General features: G+C 39.2%; 2 protein-coding genes, 1 long non-coding RNA gene and 3 other non-coding genes across 9 annotated transcripts in view; 1 reads left to right on the top strand and 5 right to left on the bottom strand.

Annotated features, from left to right (window-relative positions):
• Positions 1-267: 267 nt before the first annotated feature.
• LOC143506345 (U2 spliceosomal RNA) lies at positions 268-459 on the bottom strand. Its single transcript, XR_013128295.1, has one exon. It is a non-coding gene; the product is annotated as a U2 spliceosomal RNA (small nuclear RNA).
• A 138-nt stretch (positions 460-597) lies between these two features.
• LOC143506338 (lysine-specific demethylase 6B-like) lies at positions 598-10,237 on the bottom strand. 3 transcript variants are annotated; one of them, XM_076996319.1, is made up of 6 exons: positions 10,097-10,237; positions 9,755-9,896; positions 9,440-9,566; positions 9,084-9,254; positions 2,133-2,281; positions 598-1,667 (listed from the first exon to the last, which is right to left on the bottom strand). In XM_076996319.1, the coding sequence occupies exons 1-6, from the start codon at positions 10,110-10,112 to the stop codon at positions 1,646-1,648; spliced, it is 627 nt and encodes a 208-aa protein (XP_076852434.1). In that variant the 5' UTR covers positions 10,113-10,237; the 3' UTR covers positions 598-1,645. The 3 variants fall into 3 exon arrangements, with proteins under 3 accessions (XP_076852434.1, XP_076852435.1, XP_076852433.1); XM_076996320.1 differs by having other exon boundaries at positions 598-1,655; XM_076996318.1 differs by having other exon boundaries at positions 598-2,281.
• The window catches only part of LOC143506337 (lysine-specific demethylase 6B-like), a 14,284-nt gene continuing 650 nt past the window's right edge, over positions 10,144-23,777 (bottom strand). The window contains exons 3-7 of one of the 2 annotated variants that reach the window (XM_076996316.1): positions 23,630-23,756; positions 23,274-23,444; positions 14,449-14,597; positions 10,606-10,769; positions 10,144-10,284 (exon numbers count right to left, since the gene is read on the bottom strand). In XM_076996316.1, the coding sequence (XP_076852431.1) occupies positions 10,265-10,284; positions 10,606-10,769; positions 14,449-14,597; positions 23,274-23,444; positions 23,630-23,756 (631 nt within the window). In that variant the 3' untranslated portion in view covers positions 10,144-10,264. Of the gene's footprint in view, positions 10,285-10,605; positions 10,770-13,933; positions 13,984-14,448; positions 14,598-23,273; positions 23,445-23,629; positions 23,757-23,777 lie in introns of those variants that run through there. The other variant, XM_076996317.1, reaches the window with a different exon arrangement.
• On the bottom strand, positions 11,448-11,611 carry LOC143506349 (U1 spliceosomal RNA). The gene has a single exon (XR_013128299.1). It is a non-coding gene; the product is annotated as a U1 spliceosomal RNA (small nuclear RNA).
• Positions 12,585-12,775, bottom strand: LOC143506344 (U2 spliceosomal RNA). Its single transcript, XR_013128294.1, has one exon. It is a non-coding gene; the product is annotated as a U2 spliceosomal RNA (small nuclear RNA).
• LOC143506341 (uncharacterized) lies at positions 19,709-22,881 on the top strand. Its single transcript, XR_013128291.1, has 2 exons — positions 19,709-22,248; positions 22,372-22,881. It is a non-coding gene; the product is annotated as an uncharacterized LOC143506341 (long non-coding RNA).

Below are 23,777 nucleotides of genomic sequence, written 5' to 3'. Positions count from 1 at the left end.
CGATAGATAGATAGATGGATGGATAGATAGATAGACCTTGATTAATCCCAGAGGGAAAGTCAGTTATTATCTGGAGGTAACAGAAATACAGGGAAAGTGGATGCAGTCGCCGAGAGAAATTCCTAATTGGAGCGACTATTTTAATAACATTTAAAGGATGTGATATACTGCACCGTTGACACAGAAAACGACACGGAACTTAACCTAAAATAAAGGTTTAAAAGCGTCATTAAGAAGATTGATAACTTTTCTTTACAGAATAAAGGGGGGAAGTGCACCGTTCCCGGAGGTACTGCAATACCGGGTCGATGCGTGGAGTGGACGGAGCAAGCCCCTATTCCATCTCCCTGTTCCAAAAATCAATTTAATATATGGTCCCCGGGTAGGGGGACGTATCAGATATTAAACTGATAAGAACAGATACTACACTTGATCTTAGCCAAAAGGCCGAGAAGCGATACCAGTCGGCCGCCGAACAGAGGGTAGCCGTTCAAAGCATCGAGAATCCCCACTACGGTTCTACAACGCAACACGGTTTTCGCATGAAAACGGAAGGACTCTAAACAAAGATCAAGTTACAGTCATGAGTTCATCGAGAAAGGTTGTGATACACGCAGTGCAGGGGTGTGAAAAGTCAAGGGTTCAGAAATGTTAATAACGTTGCTGGTCGACCAATCGGAATACAAGTAGTTTATAGCAATTCTTGAGTAGTACATCTCCTTAATTTCTTAGACACAAAACTGTTCTGACTTAAAAACGTAAACGACCATTACAACAGAAACGTCAGTCTATTCTTTGTTCAAATAAAAAATGGCAGTTGCGTCAAAGACTTAAGTGCACTGGACGACAGCGGGTGAAAAGTGAAGCCACCATTTGCAATTGTCTGACGCCCTCTAGTGGCTGGTTGAAGTATCACCATTAACCCCGCCTCTTGGATGAAGGGCTCAGGGCGCTCGTTTCAAATTACACACGTCTCCCTCACTCTCACATGTATATTAGGGGTGCGATCGTGTTTTCACTTCTATAAGCTCTTCTCTCGTTACATTTCCAAAAAGCTACACTAACCAGCTTAAAATTCACAAACTGTAAAGCAAGATGAATAAAATAAAACACACGATATCGTAACTGCGTTGTATATTCCGCCTAACGTCTGCTCGGCTTGACCAACGCCCAGAGCTGTTCCGCCACTACACGTCTCGTCCGCTTGAAAATGATGCAAAACCACGCTGTTATCAACTAGAATAAATCATGGCAAGTCAATAAAGAGTTTAAATGATAATCATCATTCGTCTGCAGGCGAACCCTCCTCTGATGGACCTTTTAAGCACGACTAATTTTCACGCACTACTTTTCTGTCTAGTTGTTTCCAAGCCGTTTACCGACCCTCAACAGGGGATTTGCGCTTGCATAATTAACCTGGAGTTTGTCACCACAAGTGCACCTCGACTCGAACACTGTTCGACATTTTGATCACATCTGAACTTTTAATGAAAACGAGGCCTGTTGCTGATAAACAGAACCACCGTAGCACACCAAGATCCGTTAGCCGAAGTCGCGCAACACTAGTAGCTAGAAAACCTTGTTTACTTTAAACTTCACAAATCCACAAATACTTACAGACTCGCCGAGTCCGTCTTTGGTAGCGTCACACAAAGCTGCAAGTGCCCCTTGCGTAGGAAATAAATAAAAGCAAAGATTTCCTTCACAACGCAGAAAGATGTGAACGTCTTCACGACATGACCACACAACTAAAATTGTGTGTTATTTTTAAACGCTATTTACGTGTAGCCTAAAACTAAATGTGATATTTCACATCGCCATGATCCAAACACACAGGAGCGCGCGAGCACCATTTTGGACAACAGCACACCCTACAGCCTCGCGCGACTAAGCAGACACGACGGTGCGAGTAAAATATCAAAGTGCTGTTGTGCGATTAACTACACAAAATAACCTTCATTCATCAAGAATTCGGAAGAGGTTTCATGTGCACAAATGAAAAGCTAATATAGTTAGCAAACTGGTTAACGTTACTGGGTGGCTGTGTTAGCTACGAACAAATGAGTCCTCTCTAGCCATCTTAACAGTTTTCCAGATAAGCGTTATAATAAAATACGAATATTTGAACATACCTGTCGATATAAAACCAGAATATCCCTCTGCTATCCTCTTCAGGTAAATTTCCTTCACAACGCAGACGGTTGTGAGCGTCTTCACGACGTGGCCACAGAACCTCCAGACCTGCAGACGCTGCTGCGCGTTGAGGGCGAGTCACTGCAGTCTGTGAACAGGAAGCGCTCATCTTGTTACAAAGAACATGGCTGAAACTCCGGCGAGGTCTTCCACACAACTGAGAAAAATGGTTCATTTGGGACAAGAGTTGGTCACTCTGGGTTTTGTAACTTTGCAGGCCGTCTATATACACAAGGTGCAAAACACATTAAAAGAAAGGGAAAACCAAAATGGGCCAATAAGTCCTTTTTAAAACATGTCTTGTATGCCTTTTACTAGCGACGTCATTCAACGTAAAATGACTCGCGTTGGTATACATAGACCTTTATCCGTTAACGTTCATTTATATAACGCAGATAATTAAATCTTTGCATTTATTTCATCACGACGTTTATTTGGAAAACTGAATACTGCTATGCCTACTTTGTTCTTAACACAGCCACTAAGTAACATTTGCAGACAAGACATGCAATGGAATGTGAACGGTTATTTGCAAAATATATTAGAAACGATGTAACAATGTTACTTGCACGTAGCCTAAACCGTATGTTTAAAAATCTTATATTTCATATTCCTACCAGTGTATGATCAGAGAACACACTCGTGCACAGTCATTCTAAGCGGACACGAGCACACGCGGGGGCGAGTAATGTGACGCGGACTGAGTGACATCGTGAACGTTTATTTGAATACAGAGAAAACAAAAAACATCTTAAATATCAAAGTGCTGCTGTGCGATTAACTACACAAAACAGCATATATTCAGCAAGAATTCGGAAGAGGTTTTATCTGCACAAATGAATAGTAGCTAATATAGTTCAAATATTTAGCAAACTGGTTATTGTTACTGGGTGGCTGCGTTAGGTACGGACAAGTTAGGCCTAGCTAGCCTTACAATTTTCAAAATAAACGTTGTGATAAAATACGAATATTTAAGCAAATATGTCGATATACAATCATTAAGCAAATATGTCGCTATACAATCATAATATTCATGGCCATCCTTTTCACGTTAATCTCCACCAATAAATCCTGCCTTGTTGTATGAGCCTTTACTTTGTGTATTTCACCGGCGTCGTACAAATCAAGTCAGACAGTCTGTGTATACTAGTGGGATATTGAAAAACAAAGAAAACGATATGATCGTGTTTTTGACTCTACTCAAGTCCGCCAGACTGACACACTGAGCTCTAACTTCAGGTCTGTGTTGAAGGACATAGCAATTTAGGCCAATTTAATGTACAAAAGGAACCTGTGAAGTATTTACCCAATTTACATTTTGGGAGTACACAGCAGTCGCTACGTGGTCTAGATACCCAGTCCTGTGCTGAGTCATGATCAAGGACAAAGCATTTCATTTGCATTTGAATGAAACCTGTAGCCAGTTTTGAGAATGGGTACTCTGAGCGATTTCAAGTCAAGAATATTTCCTCCTATTTCAAGTCCGTGTTTCTCCTGGGTGAAAAATGGCCCACACCCAAAATTGTTAAATATTATTGTTGCAATGGTCCTAACAACAAATAATTCGTCAGAAAATTTGCTAGAACCTTAATACAAGCATTCATGAGACCTCTGTGTGGAGAGGAAGGAGAACTGGTAACAGGGGAAATTCACTTCTGTATACAGACATAAAAATCACAATCGCATTTAAATATTTCATATGAAATTTAAACTACTAATCATGAACGTGTTCAAAGCTATCCAAAATGTTCGGGGCATTTTCATTAAGGGAGTAGCTATTATTTGTTTTTAGCTATTATTTCAGCCACACCTGATCTAGTCCATCATAATCTACAGCAGAGCAGATATCTACAGGCATCACTGAAAGAAAGGATGTGTAAGATCTAAAGCCTCTCCAAGCAGAGATGACAACCTGCTGAAATGTAGTTCTCAAAACTCCTTCAAAAACTGTAAGTAGAATTCAAGACCTCAGAAAAGACTTTTTCCAAGAACAATAACCAGAAGGTTATGTTCTGCAGGTTTTGTGTTTAGAAGATGTGTTTAAAAGCCCAAATAAATATCTGGGAAATAATAAAGGTCTACTTTTGAACACTATATAAAACTGTCTGCTTGCATGCTAATAGATACTGTTGAAGGAACCACACACTTGTATCAGAAGAGAAAATGTCCATTTTTAACCCTCTTCTAGAAAACAAAAGAGTAGAGAGAAATATTACGAGTGCCGTGTCATAAACGACGCCGTGTAACAATATGGTGAGATTCCGTTTAAGAAGAAATATAAATCACACTTGCCATGATGCGCCGATTCTGAATATGCAGTAATGCGTCTTGTTAACGTTTGCTAAATTCACACTTGTGAATTAGTTTATTGATAAGCTACATTAAGGAGACAACTGTAGCATTAATCTGCTTTTCATATGGGAAAACAGATTGGACATGCATGACAATAAGAATCAACTAGCCGCTTGGGACGCGGTTCTCAAGCTGTGAAGTAGGCGCTTCGCATAAAAACACATAAATGAGACTGTTGTCATTGTTTTGTGCGTGAAATGATAGCCCGGTTAGTTAGTCAGACCAGCATATCAAATGACATTCATTTAGTCTACTTCATTTCAGAGGACTACACGGCTGACTAGTTTTAGTCTTTGAGTCTCACAAAGTTTTAATCACACACACATGAGCCATCATCTACACACACACACACACACACACACACACGCGCGCGCGCTCGTACATAGACTTCAGTGTACCACAAAATAGTTATATATGCTACACTGTGATTAGAAAAATTTACATCACGTAGCCTATAATAAAGATTAAAAGGCCGAAATGGAGCACAGCTCCTCAGATAGAAAACAAGGACACGACCAGGTTATTTTAACTGACTGGCATTTTACTAACAGACCGCGATATTAGATGAAAATACAAAATAGGTTTTAACAGCCATCGGCCTGTGGCCGAACTAACGCACTAAATGTTACATTAATCACGCACATATCGGTCGACGATACTTGTGCAAATAATTGCCATACTGCGAATTCAACAAGGCTGTTAAACAGTCAAATCACACCAAAATGTATTGCTTTATCACGAAAGAAATTAAATTATTCTAACCAATTTGTTCAAAATGGCGAATTTAGGCCTATACCGAATTAACTTTTCATGTGCGGCACCATGTGAAGGTGTTACTGTGAATACACCTTTTGTCAGCATAAGAACAAAGCATTATAGAAGTTACGCATTTGCACCCACGTTCTTGATAATATTCGACAATTTTACATAAACATTTTAGTCTCTGTTATTTTGCAGTAAGCGCTTACCTCGCTGTCTTCGTCCGTCCCTGCGCTGTTTTAAGCGTAGACCATTCGGTAATGCTGCAAAGTAAATCTGCGGCACGCCACGGGATTTACAGTTCGGTTTTGTATTTGTCATCTTTAGTTTTCACTTAGGTAAAGTTTTCGAAACAAATATCGATCCTTTTGGTACCACGGTCCAGGACAAACTGCAGGCCCTTACTTCTGTCACGTCAAAGATATACGGAGTCTCTCTATGTAAGCACATCACTTCTCAAGACTTTTCCCTCAGATTTGGAAGCATTTCAGCCCCCAAATGAAAAATGTAATGCGCAGTGTAATCCTACATTTGCATTTAAATGTTCCAGGCATGCATGCTAATTTAAAAATTCACATTCAATAATTTCATTTAGATTTGCAATTGTCTTACTTTGTCAGGTCGAGCGCAGTAACTGCTGTCACGCCATCTGCACTTCGCAACAGCTCGGTCGCGCTATCGACACTGAAAGCTCATTTACGCGCATACACGCGGTATTACGGTAGCGCTTTGGGAAACGACGCAGGAGGAAATCTAGGGGCAGAGATTGAAATGCTATGATTTGATGTTCTGAACCTTAAATAGATATAAAATGCTCATAAATTGCTTTTCAAATATTTTAACTGTAGAAATTATAAGTCAAAGTGTATCATTTGCATGACTCAAGTATTTTACTGTAGCATTTTGGAATAAGAAGTTGTCAAAATCCTGATACATGACGATTCGGTTCCTTATATTCACTTTTTGGAGCTCTATAAAATACACTAGGAAGTGTATTTCAAGAATATGGTGGACTGGTTTGATAATTTGATTTGTGCATCATTCCTGTGATTTGCAAGTGTTTTACTGTAGCATTTTGAGATAACATGAAGGCAAATATATATTGCTTTTTTAATACATATTGATTCATTAATTCTGATCAATCTTCCTCACTACTATCACTGCTTCCACCACAACCATCATAAACACAATTAAATGCACACATTTAAACAGACTTCAGAACATTTCCTGCCATAAACATGTCATCATCTTCTTGGTCTTCTGATACCACTTGTTTAATCTGTGCAGATTTGACAGTGCCATTATTATATTAAAATGGAGCAAACTAATTTAGCCAAGACAACATGATGTTTCGAATAAATGCAAAAATGTTTGAACCTTTGGTGACCCTGAATAGCTTACACATGGACCAAACCAAACATTAATGTAACATACTGCAATTTGAGATGAATGTTATTTGTCTTTAGTCCATTAGTACCTGAATGTAATGCATCAAATATAAGGAAATTATACAAAGGAAATAAAGAGTACTATATACATATATATTTATAAACATTAAGAGCTACGTACCATTAAATATAAAAGTAAAGTTTAGAAGTCCCCCCTCCCCCCACAAAAGGAGTTGGGTCTTCCACCTCCTTGAACACACTAAGAGGTGTTAACGACCATGGTTGCCCTAGCAACCTTACCTATATGACCTGACAGGAACACCACTGAACTGAAGAAGTCTTGGGTTGAGTAAAGCTAAAATGTTAAACTACAAACAAGCTTCTACTGTCCACAAAATACCCACAGACAACACATGCAATATATAAAAGTTTTATTTAGTGAAAAGCATCTGAATCTTTAGATTTTAAGATAGTAAAAACATACTCCAAAACTAAAGATTTTTTTAACAGTTTGGAAATCACCATTTAATACGATTTTGCCATCATGTTATTCCAAAATGCTACAGTAAAAACACTTGCAAATCACAGGAATGATACACTAGGACTTCAAGAATATGGTGGAGTAATTTGATAATTTCATTTGTGTGTTTTATAGAGACCCAAATAGTGAATAAAAGCAACCAAATCGCCATTTAACAGGATTTTGACAACTTCTTATTTGAGTTTGGTATCTTATGACTTAAAATTTCCACAGTAAAAATAACTAAAAAGCAAAATATGAACATATTTAGATAAGTACAGAACATCAATTTATAGCATTTCACTCTCTCTATGGTCGTAAATGAGCTTTCAGTGTAGATAGCGCGAGCGAGCTTTTGCGAACTGCAGATGGAGTGACCGCAGTAGCACAGTAGGGGTGATCATATTCATGCACACTAGTCCTCTTTGAATCTCTTAAAAAACACAGGGCTCAAATATCAAGGCTTAGAGATTGAAAATAAGGTCAGAGTTCCTATACGGCCTCTAAACCACAACATAGCCAACTTAATTCGTCCTAAAAAGTATATTCTCCAAATCCCCGGCCCAATGTAACTTCACATTTCATCACAGAGCCTGACATGACCTCACGATTTACCAGAGCCAACTTTGCACCCTTTGGATTCTGTGATTTCATTTCTTTTCAGCTCGTTAATACTGGTTTGTATTCGCCAAGGGAGCTTGAATTTGGGTAAAATGATTCAGGTCCCTCTCATTCTTCCAACATCTAAAATTATCTAAATGTGTTTGTAAATATCTAGTGATAAGCTGCAGTGTTATTAATAACTGCTGTTATTAACTGCTAACTGATGTGTGGGCTAGGTTTGGTTTGTAAACTCAGCAAGGCGCTGGTGTTTCTGTGGTTCCTCTAAAGAAAAAAAAAAAGTTATACCTGATTTGAGTTGATAAATGGTTTAAAAATAATCACTTTTATTATGGTTACTAGAAGGAAAGGACAACTCCATAGAGTTAATTTAATAGATCAGCTACAGGTCCATGTTTATCAAAAGCATTTAATATTAATGGTCATAGTCACACAAATTCACAAAGTATTTAAGACATGGCTGGCTCAGTTTGCTTACTGTGTGAACTCGCTAAAACAGTGCAGATTTTAAATAAATGACCACGAAAAGAAGAAATGATATATTGCAACAGGAAAAATAGATTTTTCTTTAGAAATGAAAGAGTAGTTCAAAGAGAACTCGGCACCTTCTATATCATAATTGTAACCAACATTTTCATAATATATGAAATCATTGATTTCTGAAGACTAGAAATGAAAAGGAAATGACTATCAATCGAATGGGTAATTCGATTCACACTTAACCTCATTCCAGTAAAATGTCAATATTTACAGTTTGATGTGAATAATAGTAAAAAGTAAAATAAAAAAAAAAACCTTCTCAATTTTTGGTTTGTGACAACCAACTGCAGATAAATTCTGTATAACCAAAACTATGCCTCGGTTGGCATTGTAACTGTATTCTCACATAAATGATGTTTAAAACAAATTCAAGCACCACTAAATGTGTAGATTCTTTAAAAAAACAGCTCTGAATGCCCCCGCCCCCCACAAGACCAGGTAAAGGTCAGGGCGAATGGGGTCACGACCTGCAGCGATGAGAAGCCTTTGCATTTCATTTTGCTGCTATTTTCAGTTACAAAAGTGGCTTTTTGCTCGGAGTCTTTTTTTTTTTTTTTTTAAATATGCCGTGTCTCAATTATGTAATACATCTTACGCATCTCAAACAGAGTGTGAGCATTATGTGTGACTGTACATATGATGAGACTCCTAAGAGTGAATGCAAGACTGCCTGAATGTGTGTGTGTGTGTATTCACATGCGTGTCCTCACCAAGCTGAAGGAGTCATAGATGTACATCAGTTCCTCTACGCGGTATTGTTCTAGCACCACTATGTTAGAGAAGTTGGGGCTGCGCTCTCTGGCACAGTCCTCACAGTGCACCACGTACATCTTTTTGCTTCCGTTCTCACTCGTCACAAACAGCAGGTTGAAGACCTCCACCTTCACAATGGGGAAACATGCACAAACAAGACCATATGCCTGCAATATACGTTTGCCAAGTCAAATGGACATTTTCACAGGACTGTTGTGAAGGTTCTGCATGAGCTTGGATGAAGTGGCTTGGACAGACCAGGCCAGGCAGTGAGGGATGTAACGTGATGAGCAGGGTTCTCTGGAGCACTCACATCACACTCATTACAATAGTATGCTGGCTCATCTTTCACTCTGCTCTGGTAGGAGATCTTCTTCCCTTCTGCCACAAGTTGGTCTCGCAGAATCTGAATGTGTTTAATAGACTGCAGGAGACAATGCCTGAGTGCAAGACAAGAGAGAGAAGGCAGTTAACATTTACACTACAGTACACTTCTGCTAAAATACTTCAAACGCCAACACTGAACATATTTGTGGAAGGCAAGGACTCTATTTGAATGTGTACAGTCTTTATATAGCAATAACAGCGCCTCTGTGCTCCTGGCATTACCTCAGGTAGTTGTACTCACTTAATCATCTTGTAAGCGGTGGGGTCAGAAATTTTGACTGTGCGAGCCATGTTCCAGGACACGTGGATCATCGGAACGATGGACTTCACTTTCTTCACCTCATTCCATTCAAACCTTTCCAGAGCCAACTGGTACTGGTATGCTGAAAACACATCATAAATACAAAACACTGCAGAAAAACCAGCATTTCAATATGGATTGAATTCAGACAGTATTGAAGCTAGATTCGTCCTCATTTAATACCGTGTGTATACTGGATATGGCTGTGTCAGTGTGAACTTCTTATGGACAGAATCCCCCACCCCTCCCCATTCAGCATTTTGCCACTTGGCAGGTAATTACCATTAAGCGGTCCCATATTCCATGCAATATTATTGCACTAGCCCACAGCCTGCACCAAGTGCACTGTGCCTGCATTGATCCACACCAAGTCTCCAGGGCTCTGGATGAAGCGGTACACTGGGATATTGGAGCAGTACAGATCCTCCAACACAGGCCACCATGAGACAGTTAGGTAGTCCTCCCCATGCCTGGATGAGATCAGGAAGGTATGGTTCAACGGGCTTGTTTCAACTGGTGCAAACCTCAAACACCCGACAATCTACGCACATTTTATACCAAATATATATTTTTTGCCTTAAATATGAAAGCCCATGTACAGACTTACAGAATACCTAAAATCAAAAAAATCTTCTGAAATGTTCATCTTAAATCATCCAAGACTGAAAGCGGTAAATGCAGTTTAACCTTACACCGATTTAATCACAAAAATCTCTGATGGCCTGCCAGAGTAACACATTTAGGCAGATTCCATATTAATACAACCATAATAGTGATTTAGTGAGGGTTACACTGAGGGTGCAGATCTGGTGTGCGACTGCCTGGGACCTTCATGTAGAGCTGCACACTGTTCATGCCCAGGATGGTATGGCCTACGTGACTCAGCATATTGCCACTAGAGGACACACGCATGAATGCTGGCAACTTCTGTAGCTCCTGGAGCTGAGGTTTCCACCTGCACACACAAAGCCAAGAGTTGACAAACATATTACAAAATCACTTTATTGTCTACATATGGTAATTAAGATACCAAGTTGTGTCGTTTCACACACAATCCTATTTTTGATGCAAGATAAAGTCTTTACAAAATAAAAGCACAGGGGATGTACAACAGTCTTAATGCATCTGGCACAAAATCAGAGGGCAGCAAGACAATCATATGGAAGCTTCTAGAAAAACTGTTAACTTTTGGGATCAGAGAGGTCAATGTTGGTGCCAAATTTGATAATTTTCCCGGCAGGTTTCTGCTCTGAGCTAGTAATGGAGGCATACAGAGGGGTATTAAATTAAACAATTACAATTAGTGAGGTAATCTAATAATTTATGTTGTCATACTGCATGTGATATTTTTGTATATAATATTATTCCCTGTCATATTTGATTTGTGCTAGATGGCACTGCTGTGGCATCCACATTCTGTACTCTAATTATAAACTTGAAATATTTCAACTGTTTTACATTTTGCACACTATTGCATTTGATAGTTATGTACAAAATGTGGCATGCAAATGTATGGGAATACGAATGAATTTTAATGAATACCTTCCTTAAATCTCAACTCATTGAAATCCCACATGTTGTCCACACACTCAAGCAACAAACAAGGACAGTTCTACTTTTAACCAGAGTAAATCAGGGGAGAGCGCGAACGCAGTCCCCCACTACCAGAAATTATGCAGTCGAGATTCCCACATTTGGGGAATTCGCAGGGGTCAGCACAACCGGAGTGCAATGGCTGAGCCTCGCCCTGGGTGAACCACCTTCTTGATCATGGTATCTCCCCTGCCAGGTAAGTATGAGTTCCTAGTCTACACAGGGACCAGATCAACAAAAGCCACGCTATTCACTGGAAGGGCAAGTTCTCCTGTCATTAAACAACTCAACACAGTCGAAAATAAAAGTGAACAAAAACATATATAACCACATACTGCTTTAACACGTCTGTTATTTCGTTGTTTTTTTCTTCGCTTAGGAGTCCGAATTTTGGAGTCGAGTCTACAGAAATGCAGCGTAGACCATTAAATCTTCCGATTGGACCAGAGTCTACGGTCGACCGGGACTCTGACTGTAGACTACCAATCACATCGCACGGATTCACTGTAGACTACCAATCACATCGCACGGATTCGAATATTCATCACGACACGGAGGGCGGGCTGAGGCGACTGTAAACAAAACCGAGAAGACGTTTCCCATGATGCACTGCTCCGGAATATGCATTAGCCCATAGGACGTTTGAGACGTTATTAATGGTTTGATGTACAGCAAAATCTTAAGGGAGCCAAATTCACAACGATCCAATGTGACAGAGTGACGTATTACTAAATGGTGTGGAGAAATGAAGCTTTCAAAGGCTTTTCATGGTGCTTGAATATCGAGAGCAAATGGACCAAGCACTTCCGGAACAGAACGCGCGCTGCCCTTTGCTTTTGGTTAGTGAATTGACGCGCTCAACTCCTCCCGCTTTACCCTCAGTGGCCAGAAGACAAGTGAGAATAAGAGCGATAGATAGATAGATGGATGGATAGATAGATAGACCTTGATTAATCCCAGAGGGAAAGTCAGTTATTATCTGGAGGTAACAGAAATACAGGGAAAGTGGATGCAGTCGCCGAGAGAAATTCCTAATTGGAGCGACTATTTTAATAACATTTAAAGGATGTGATATACTGCACCGTTGACACAGAAAACGACACGGAACTTAACCTAAAATAAAGGTTTTAAAAGCGTCATTAAGAAGATTGATAACTTTTCTTTACAGAATAAAGGGGGGAAGTGCACCGTTCCCGGAGGTACTGCAATACCGGGTCGATGCGTGGAGTGGACGGAGCAAGCCCCTATTCCATCTCCCTGTTCCAAAAATCAATTTAATATATGGTCCCCGGGTAGGGGACGTATCAGATATTAAACTGATAAGAACAGATACTACACTTGATCTTAGCCAAAAGGCCGAGAAGCGATACCAGTCGGCCGCCGAACAGAGGGTAGCCGTTCAAAGCATCGAGAATCCCCACTACGGTTCTACAACGCAACACGGTTTTCGCATGAAAACGGAAGGACTCTAAACAAAGATCAAGTTACAGTCATGAGTTCATCGAGAAAGGTTGTGATACACGCAGTGCAGGGGTGTGAAAAGTCAAGGGTTCAGAAATGTTAATAACGTTGCTGGTCGACCAATCGGAATACAAGTAGTTTATAGCAATTCTTGAGTAGTACATCTCCTTAATTTCTTAGACACAAAACTGTTCTGACTTAAAAACGTAAACGACCATTACAACAGAAACGTCAGTCTATTCTTTGTTCAAATAAAAAATGGCAGTTGCGTCAAAGACTTAAGTGCACTGGACGACAGCGGGTGAAAAGTGAAGCCACCATTTGCAATTGTCTGACGCCCTCTAGTGGCTGGTTGAAGTATCACCATTAACCCCGCCTCTTGGATGAAGGGCTCAGGGCGCTCGTTTCAAATTACACACGTCTCCCTCACTCTCACATGTATATTAGGGGTGCGATCGTGTTTTCACTTCTATAAGCTCTTCTCTCGTTACATTTCCAAAAAGCTACACTAACCAGCTTAAAATTCACAAACTGTAAAGCAAGATGAATAAAATAAAACACACGATATCGTAACTGCGTTGTATATTCCGCCTAACGTCTGCTCGGCTTGACCAACGCCCAGAGCTGTTCCGCCACTACACGTCTCGTCCGCTTGAAAATGATGCAAAACCACGCTGTTATCAACTAGAATAAATCATGGCAAGTCAATAAAGAGTTTAAATGATAATCATCATTCGTCTGCAGGCGAACCCTCCTCTGATGGACCTTTTAAGCACGACTAATTTTCACGCACTACTTTTCTGTCTAGTTGTTTCCAAGCCGTTTACCGACCCTCAACAGGGGATTTGCGCTTGCATAATTAACCTGGAGTTTGTCACCACAAGTGCACCTCGACTCGAACACTGTTCGACATTTTGATCACATCTGAACTTTTAATGAAAACGAGGCCTGTTGCTGATAAACAGAACCACCGTAGCACACCAAGATCCGTTAGCCGAAGTCGCGCAACACTAGTAGCTAGAAAACCTTGTTTACTTTAAACTTCACAAATCCACAAATACTTACAGACTCGCCGAGTCCGTCTTTGGTAGCGTCACACAAAGCTGCAAGTGCCCCTTGCGTAGGAAATAAATAAAAGCAAAGATTTCCTTCACAACGCAGAAAGATGTGAACGTCTTCACGACATGACCACACAACTAAAATTGTGTGTTATTTTTAAACGCTATTTACGTGTAGCCTAAAACTAAATGTGATATTTCACATCGCCATGATCCAAACACACAGGAGCGCGCGAGCACCATTTTGGACAACAGCACACCCTACAGCCTCGCGCGACTAAGCAGACACGACGGTGCGAGTAAAATATCAAAGTGCTGTTGTGCGATTAACTACACAAAATAACCTTCATTCATCAAGAATTCGGAAGAGGTTTCATGTGCACAAATGAAAAGCTAATATAGTTAGCAAACTGGTTAACGTTACTGGGTGGCTGTGTTAGCTACGAACAAATGAGTCCTCTCTAGCCATCTTAACAGTTTTCCAGATAAGCGTTATAATAAAATACGAATATTTGAACATACCTGTCGATATAAAACCAGAATATCCCTCTGCTATCCTCTTCAGGTAAATTTCCTTCACAACGCAGACGGTTGTGAGCGTCTTCACGACGTGGCCACAGAACCTCCAGACCTGCAGACGCTGCTGCGCGTTGAGGGCGAGTCACTGCAGTCTGTGAACAGGAAGCGCTCATCTTGTTACAAAGAACATGGCTGAAACTCCGGCGAGGTCTTCCACACAACTGAGAAAAATGGTTCATTTGGGACAAGAGTTGGTCACTCTGGGTTTTGTAACTTTGCAGGCCGTCTATATACACAAGGTGCAAAACACATTAAAAGAAAGGGAAAACCAAAATGGGCCAATAAGTCCTTTTTAAAACATGTCTTGTATGCCTTTTACTAGCGACGTCATTCAACGTAAAATGACTCGCGTTGGTATACATAGACCTTTATCCGTTAACGTTCATTTATATAACGCAGATAATTAAATCTTTGCATTTATTTCATCACGACGTTTATTTGGAAAACTGAATACTGCTATGCCTACTTTGTTCTTAACACAGCCACTAAGTAACATTTGCAGACAAGACATGCAATGGAATGTGAACGGTTATTTGCAAAATATATTAGAAACGATGTAACAATGTTACTTGCACGTAGCCTAAACCGTATGTTTAAAAATCTTATATTTCATATTCCTACCAGTGTATGATCAGAGAACACACTCGTGCACAGTCATTCTAAGCGGACACGAGCACACGCGGGGGCGAGTAATGTGACGCGGACTGAGTGACATCGTGAACGTTTATTTGAATACAGAGAAAACAAAAAACATCTTAAATATCAAAGTGCTGCTGTGCGATTAACTACACAAAACAGCATATATTCAGCAAGAATTCGGAAGAGGTTTTATCTGCACAAATGAATAGTAGCTAATATAGTTCAAATATTTAGCAAACTGGTTATTGTTACTGGGTGGCTGCGTTAGGTACGGACAAGTTAGGCCTAGCTAGCCTTACAATTTTCAAAATAAACGTTGTGATAAAATACGAATATTTAAGCAAATATGTCGATATACAATCATTAAGCAAATATGTCGCTATACAATCATAATATTCATGGCCATCCTTTTCACGTTAATCTCCACCAATAAATCCTGCCTTGTTGTATGAGCCTTTACTTTGTGTATTTCACCGGCGTCGTACAAATCAAGTCAGACAGTCTGTGTATACTAGTGGGATATTGAAAAACAAAGAAAACGATATGATCGTGTTTTTGACTCTACTCAAGTCCGCCAGACTGACACACTGAGCTCTAACTTCAGGTCTGTGTTGAAGGACATAGCAATTTAGGCCAATTTAATGTACAAAAGGAACCTGTGAAGTATTTACCCAATTTACATTTTGGGAGTACACAGCAGTCGCTACGTGGTCTAGATACCCAGTCCTGTGCTGAGTCATGATCAAGGACAAAGCATTTCATTTGCATTTGAATGAAACCTGTAGCCAGTTTTGAGAATGGGTACTCTGAGCGATTTCAAGTCAAGAATATTTCCTCCTATTTCAAGTCCGTGTTTCTCCTGGGTGAAAAATGGCCCACACCCAAAATTGTTAAATATTATTGTTGCAATGGTCCTAACAACAAATAATTCGTCAGAAAATTTGCTAGAACCTTAATACAAGCATTCATGAGACCTCTGTGTGGAGAGGAAGGAGAACTGGTAACAGGGGAAATTCACTTCTGTATACAGACATAAAAATCACAATCGCATTTAAATATTTCATATGAAATTTAAACTACTAATCATGAACGTGTTCAAAGCTATCCAAAATGTTCGGGGCATTTTCATTAAGGGAGTAGCTATTATTTGTTTTTAGCTATTATTTCAGCCACACCTGATCTAGTCCATCATAATCTACAGCAGAGCAGATATCTACAGGCATCACTGAAAGAAAGGATGTGTAAGATCTAAAGCCTCTCCAAGCAGAGATGACAACCTGCTGAAATGTAGTTCTCAAAACTCCTTCAAAAACTGTAAGTAGAATTCAAGACCTCAGAAAAGACTTTTTCCAAGAACAATAACCAGAAGGTTATGTTCTGCAGGTTTTGTGTTTAGAAGATGTGTTTAAAAGCCCAAATAAATATCTGGGAAATAATAAAGGTCTACTTTTGAACACTATATAAAACTGTCTGCTTGCATGCTAATAGATACTGTTGAAGGAACCACACACTTGTATCAGAAGAGAAAATGTCCATTTTTAACCCTCTTCTAGAAAACAAAAGAGTAGAGAGAAATATTACGAGTGCCGTGTCATAAACGACGCCGTGTAACAATATGGTGAGATTCCGTTTAAGAAGAAATATAAATCACACTTGCCATGATGCGCCGATTCTGAATATGCAGTAATGCGTCTTGTTAACGTTTGCTAAATTCACACTTGTGAATTAGTTTATTGATAAGCTACATTAAGGAGACAACTGTAGCATTAATCTGCTTTTCATATGGGAAAACAGATTGGACATGCATGACAATAAGAATCAACTAGCCGCTTGGGACGCGGTTCTCAAGCTGTGAAGTAGGCGCTTCGCATAAAAACACATAAATGAGACTGTTGTCATTGTTTTGTGCGTGAAATGATAGCCCGGTTAGTTAGTCAGACCAGCATATCAAATGACATTCATTTAGTCTACTTCATTTCAGAGGACTACACGGCTGACTAGTTTTAGTCTTTGAGTCTCACAAAGTTTTAATCACACACACATGAGCCATCATCTACACACACACACACACACACACACACACGCGCGCGCGCTCGTACATAGACTTCAGTGTACCACAAAATAGTTATATATGCTACACTGTGATTAGAAAAATTTACATCACGTAGCCTATAATAAAGATTAAAAGGCCGAAATGGAGCACAGCTCCTCAGATAGAAAACAAGGACACGACCAGGTTATTTTAACTGACTGGCATTTTACTAACAGACCGCGATATTAGATGAAAATACAAAATAGGTTTTAACAGCCATCGGCCTGTGGCCGAACTAACGCACTAAATGTTACATTAATCACGCACATATCGGTCGACGATACTTGTGCAAATAATTGCCATACTGCGAATTCAACAAGGCTGTTAAACAGTCAAATCACACCAAAATGTATTGCTTTATCACGAAAGAAATTAAATTATTCTAACCAATTTGTTCAAAATGGCGAATTTAGGCCTATACCGAATTAACTTTTCATGTGCGGCACCATGTGAAGGTGTTACTGTGAATACACCTTTTGTCAGCATAAGAACAAAGCATTATAGAAGTTACGCATTTGCACCCACGTTCTTGATAATATTCGACAATTTTACATAAACATTTTAGTCTCTGTTATTTTGCAGTAAGCGCTTACCTCGCTGTCTTCGTCCGTCCCTGCGCTGTTTTAAGCGTAGACCATTCGGTAATGCTGCAAAGTAAATCTGCGGCACGCCACGGGATTTACAGTTCGGTTTTGTATTTGTCATCTTTAGTTTTCACTTAGGTAAAGTTTTCGAAACAAATATCGATCCTTTTGGTACCACGGTCCAGGACAAACTGCAGGCCCTTACTTCTGTCACGTCAAAGATATACGGAGTCTCTCTATGTAAGCACATCACTTCTCAAGACTTTTCCCTCAGATTTGGAAGCATTTCAGCCCCCAAATGAAAAATGTAATGCGCAGTGTAATCCTACATTTGCATTTAAATGTTCCAGGCATGCATGCTAATTTAAAAATTCACATTCAATAATTTCATTTAGATTTGCAATTGTCTTACTTTGTCAGGTCGAGCGCAGTAACTGCTGTCACGCCATCTGCACTTCGCAACAGCTCGGTCGCGCTATCGACACTGAAAGCTCATTTACGCGCATACACGCGGTATTACGGTAGCGCTTTGGGAAACGACGCAGGAGGAAATCTAGGGGCAGAGATTGAAATGCTATGATTTGATGTTCTGAACCTTAAATAGATATAAAATGCTCATAAATTGCTTTTCAAATATTTTAACTGTAGAAATTATAAGTCAAAGTGTATCATTTGCATGACTCAAGTATTTTACTGTAGCATTTTGGAATAAGAAGTTGTCAAAATCCTGATACATGACGATTCGGTTCCTTATATTCACTTTTTGGAGCTCTATAAAATACACTAGGAAGTGTATTTCAAGAATATGGTGGACTGGTTTGATAATTTGATTTGTGCATCATTCCTGTGATTTGCAAGTGTTTTACTGTAGCATTTTGAGATAACATGAAGGCAAATATATATTGCTTTTTTAATACATATTGATTCATTAATTCTGATCAATCTTCCTCACTACTATCACTGCTTCCACCACAACCATCATAAACACAATTAAATGCACACATTTAAACAGACTTCAGAACATTTCCTGCCATAAACATATCATCTTCTTGGTCTTGATACCACTTGTTTAATCTGTGCAGATTTGACAGTGCCATTATTATATTAAAATGGAGCAAACTAATTTAGCCAAGACAACATGATGTTTCGAATAAATGCAAAAATGTTTGAACCTTTGGTGACCCTGAATAGCTTACACATGGACCAAACCAAACATTAATGTAACATACTGCAATTTGAGATGAATGTTATTTGTCTTTAGTCCATTAGTACCTGAATGTAATGCATCAAATATAAGGAAATTATACAAAGGAAATAAAGAGTACTATATACATATATATTTATAAACATATTAAGAGCTACGTACCATTAAATATAAAAGTAAAGTTTAGAAGTCCCCCCTCCCCCCACAAAAGGAGTTGGGTCTTCCACCTCCTTGAACACACTAAGAGGTGTTAACGACCATGGTTGCCCTAGCAACCTTACCTATATGACCTGACAGGAACACCACTGAACTGAAGAAGTCTTGGGTTGAGTAAAGCTAAAATGTTAAACTACAAACAAGCTTCTACTGTCCACAAAATACCCACAGACAACACATGCAATATATAAAAGTTTTATTTAGTGAAAAGCATCTGAATCTTTAGATTTTAAGATAGTAAAAACATTCTCCAAAACTAAAGATTTTTTTAACAGTTTGGAAATCACCATTTAATACGATTTTGCCATCATGTTATTCCAAAATGCTACAGTAAAAACACTTGCAAATCACAGGAATGATACACTAGGACTTCAAGAATATGGTGGAGTAATTTGATAATTTCATTTGTGTGTTTTATAGAGACCCAAATAGTGAATAAAAGCAACCAAATCGCCATTTAACAGGATTTTGACAACTTCTTATTTGAGTTTGGTATCTTATGACTTAAAATTTCCACAGTAAAAATAACTAAAAAGCAAAATATGAACATATTTAGATAAGTACAGAACATCAATTTATAGCATTTCACTCTCTCTATGGTCGTAAATGAGCTTTCAGTGTAGATAGCGCGAGCGAGCTTTTGCGAACTGCAGATGGAGTGACCGCAGTAGCACAGTAGGGGTGATCATATTCATGCACACTAGTCCTCTTTGAATCTCTTAAAAAACACAGGGCTCAAATATCAAGGCTTAGAGATTGAAAATAAGGTCAGAGTTCCTATACGGCCTCTAAACCACAACATAGCCAACTTAATTCGTCCTAAAAAGTATATTCTCCAAATCCCCGGCCCAATGTAACTTCACATTTCATCACAGAGCCTGACATGACCTCACGATTTACCAGAGCCAACTTTGCACCCTTTGGATTCTGTGATTTCATTTCTTTTCAGCTCGTTAATACTGGTTTGTATTCGCCAAGGGAGCTTGAATTTGGGTAAAATGATTCAGGTCCCTCTCATTCTTCCAACATCTAAAATTATCTAAATGTGTTTGTAAATATCTAGTGATAAGCTGCAGTGTTATTAATAACTGCTGTTATTAACTGCTAACTGATGTGTGGGCTAGGTTTGGTTTGTAAACTCAGCAAGGCGCTGGTGTTTCTGTGGTTCCTCTAAAGAAAAAAAAAAAGTTATACCTGATTTGAGTTGATAAATGGTTTAAAAATAATCACTTTTATTATGGTTACTAGAAGGAAAGGACAACTCCATAGAGTTAATTTAATAGATCAGCTACAGGTCCATGTTTATCAAAAGCATTTAATATTAATGGTCATAGTCACACAAATTCACAAAGTATTTAAGACATGGCTGGCTCAGTTTGCTTACTGTGTGAACTCGCTAAAACAGTGCAGATTTTAAATAAATGACCACGAAAAGAAGAAATGATATATTGCAACAGGAAAAATAGATTTTTCTTTAGAAATGAAAGAGTAGTTCAAAGAGAACTCGGCACCTTCTATATCATAATTGTAACCAACATTTTCATAATATATGAAATCATTGATTTCTGAAGACTAGAAATGAAAAGGAAATGACTATCAATCGAATGGGTAATTCGATTCACACTTAACCTCATTCCAGTAAAATGTCAATATTTACAGTTTGATGTGAATAATAGTAAAAAGTAAAATAAAAAAAAAAACCTTCTCAATTTTTGGTTTGTGACAACCAACTGCAGATAAATTCTGTATAACCAAAACTATGCCTCGGTTGGCATTGTAACTGTATTCTCACATAAATGATGTTTAAAACAAATTCAAGCACCACTAAATGTGTAGATTCTTTAAAAAAACAGCTCTGAATGCCCCCGCCCCCCACAAGACCAGGTAAAGGTCAGGGCGAATGGGGTCACGACCTGCAGCGATGAGAAGCCTTTGCATTTCATTTTGCTGCTATTTTCAGTTACAAAAGTGGCTTTTTGCTCTCCTATACAAAATATGTCTCTTAGACAAACTGCGTCTGCTCTGCATTCTACAATCTACAGAAAAGTGGAGCTATAGAGTCATTAAATAATTCATATATAGCCCAGTTGGAGAGTTTATGGGACAAATTTATCTTTAATCTCCTTAAAAAACAAAACCATACAGAGCAATAAGAATATTAGAAACCATAGACATCTCTGATAACCCTAAAAAAAGACAAAGGAGAATAATTTGTGATAATTTGGCAGCAGTGCTACAGGAAGCAGTATTAGAATGGAAACTGGATAGACAAAATATAACCATACCTGTGACCACAGATAATGCCAAAAACATTGTCAATGCCTCAAATGCAGCTGGATTGTCACCACATATAGGGTGTTTTGCACACACAGTAAACCTGGTATCCCAAAAGGGGTTGGGAGTAAACCAGATTTCTCGTCTTTTGGGCAAAGTCAGGAGAGTGGTCACCTTTCATAAGAGCACGACTGCAGCAGCTGTCTTAAAGGCCAAACAAGAGATGCTCCAGCTTCCTCCTCACAAGCTGATTAAAGATGATGACACTACAAGGTGGAACTCTAGCTATGACATGCTTACACGCTACTTGGAGCAACAAGCTGCTGTTTATTCTGCACCGACAGAAAAAGATGTTAAAATGAATGCCAAAGATCTCATCACACTCTCTGATCAAGATGTGACTGTTCTGGAGGACATGGTTGAGGTTCTGAAGCCCATGAAAACAATCACAACTCTACTGAACTCAGAACAGCAGCCCACTGTGTCTATGATCCTGCTCAATTCTCTCAGCAATGAAACACAGTGGCACAGATTCACAGATTATGAAGGATGTTAAATCGGCTATAGCAACCAACATTGGAGGGAGGTATTCAAATCCCAGTCTTCAACAGTTCCTGAATGAGAGCACTGCCTTGGACCCTCTGTTCAAGTCTTTACCCCATCTGGATGACCCCTCTCGGAAAGAGATATTCAACAGTCTGTCTGAGAAAATCCTACAAAAGCATCCCACACAGGTGTGTGACCAATTGAAATTCATATGATGAAATGCCAACTATTAATAGTGATGCAAATTTAACTTATACTTGAAATACTGATACATTTATAAATGTATATTCTTTTTTAAACTCGGGCCCCAGGACAAGGGACCAGCCAAAACCCTGCAGAGGACCCAGAAACTGCAGTATCCAGTGAAGGCAGCCCCCCAGCAAAGAGAACCACACTCAGTGAACTGTTTGGTGACTTTTATAGTACAGCCCCCACTACACCAACAACAACAAAATTATGGTCTGATGTTGTCAAGGCCATAAAAAATGACAGTTGTCATTCTCAGGGACTGAAAAAGTCTTAGGATAGAGTTTAGTTTAAGGCTCTATTTGTTCTCTTATTTTGTACATGTTCCTGTAATTGTTTTATTATTTGTTTTGTTATGTTGCACATTGCTGTTTTATTAATACATTTATCTTTTATCAATTATTTAAATTTAACCATTAGTGCCTAATGTGGTGTATTACAGATCACTTGTATCACTTATATCAAACCCAACTTTTGAAATAAGATATTGTAAATTTAGACTTATCCAAAACTGGTGTAGGCCTCTGCTGTAAAAAAGAAAAAAAAAAAAAAAGAAAACCGAGGATCGAATCAAAGACCCTAAAATCGGAAATGAAATCGAATCGAGGATTTAGAGAATCATGACACCCCTAGTACCCCAAAGAAACGGAATGATCCAAAAGTAAGAAAATGGAGGAGGAAAAAAAACAGATGCCATGTTTAACTGCCAATACTATGACAGCACAAACTGCCTTTCATTGTAAGTCTCTCAGGGCCAATCAGAGGTCGGTATGTTGGGTTGCTGGGAGTAAACGGAGTCTTTTTTTTTTTTTTTTTAAATATGCCGTGTCTCAATTATGTAATACATCTTACGCATCTCAAACAGAGTGTGAGCATTATGTGTGACTGTACATATGATGAGACTCCTAAGAGTGAATGCAAGACTGCCTGAATGTGTGTGTGTGTGTATTCACATGCGTGTCCTCACCAAGCTGAAGGAGTCATAGATGTACATCAGTTCCTCTACGCGGTATTGTTCTAGCACCACTATGTTAGAGAAGTTGGGGCTGCGCTCTCTGGCACAGTCCTCACAGTGCACCACGTACATCTTTTTGCTTCCGTTCTCACTCGTCACAAACAGCAGGTTGAAGACCTCCACCTTCACAATGGGGAAACATGCACAAACAAGACCATATGCCTGCAATATACGTTTGCCAAGTCAAATGGACATTTTCACAGGACTGTTGTGAAGGTTCTGCATGAGCTTGGATGAAGTGGCTTGGACAGACCAGGCCAGGCAGTGAGGGATGTAACGTGATGAGCAGGGTTCTCTGGAGCACTCACATCACACTCATTACAATAGTATGCTGGCTCATCTTTCACTCTGCTCTGGTAGGAGATCTTCTTCCCTTCTGCCACAAGTTGGTCTCGCAGAATCTGAATGTGTTTAATAGACTGCAGGAGACAATGCCTGAGTGCAAGACAAGAGAGA

Source organism: Brachyhypopomus gauderio, unplaced genomic scaffold, assembly GCF_052324685.1.
Source record: "Brachyhypopomus gauderio isolate BG-103 unplaced genomic scaffold, BGAUD_0.2 sc468, whole genome shotgun sequence".
In the NCBI taxonomy this organism is placed as follows: Eukaryota; Metazoa; Chordata; class Actinopteri; order Gymnotiformes; family Hypopomidae; genus Brachyhypopomus; species Brachyhypopomus gauderio.
The sequence above is the reverse complement of the archived record's forward strand: the minus strand, read 5'-3'. Positions and strand labels throughout refer to the sequence as shown.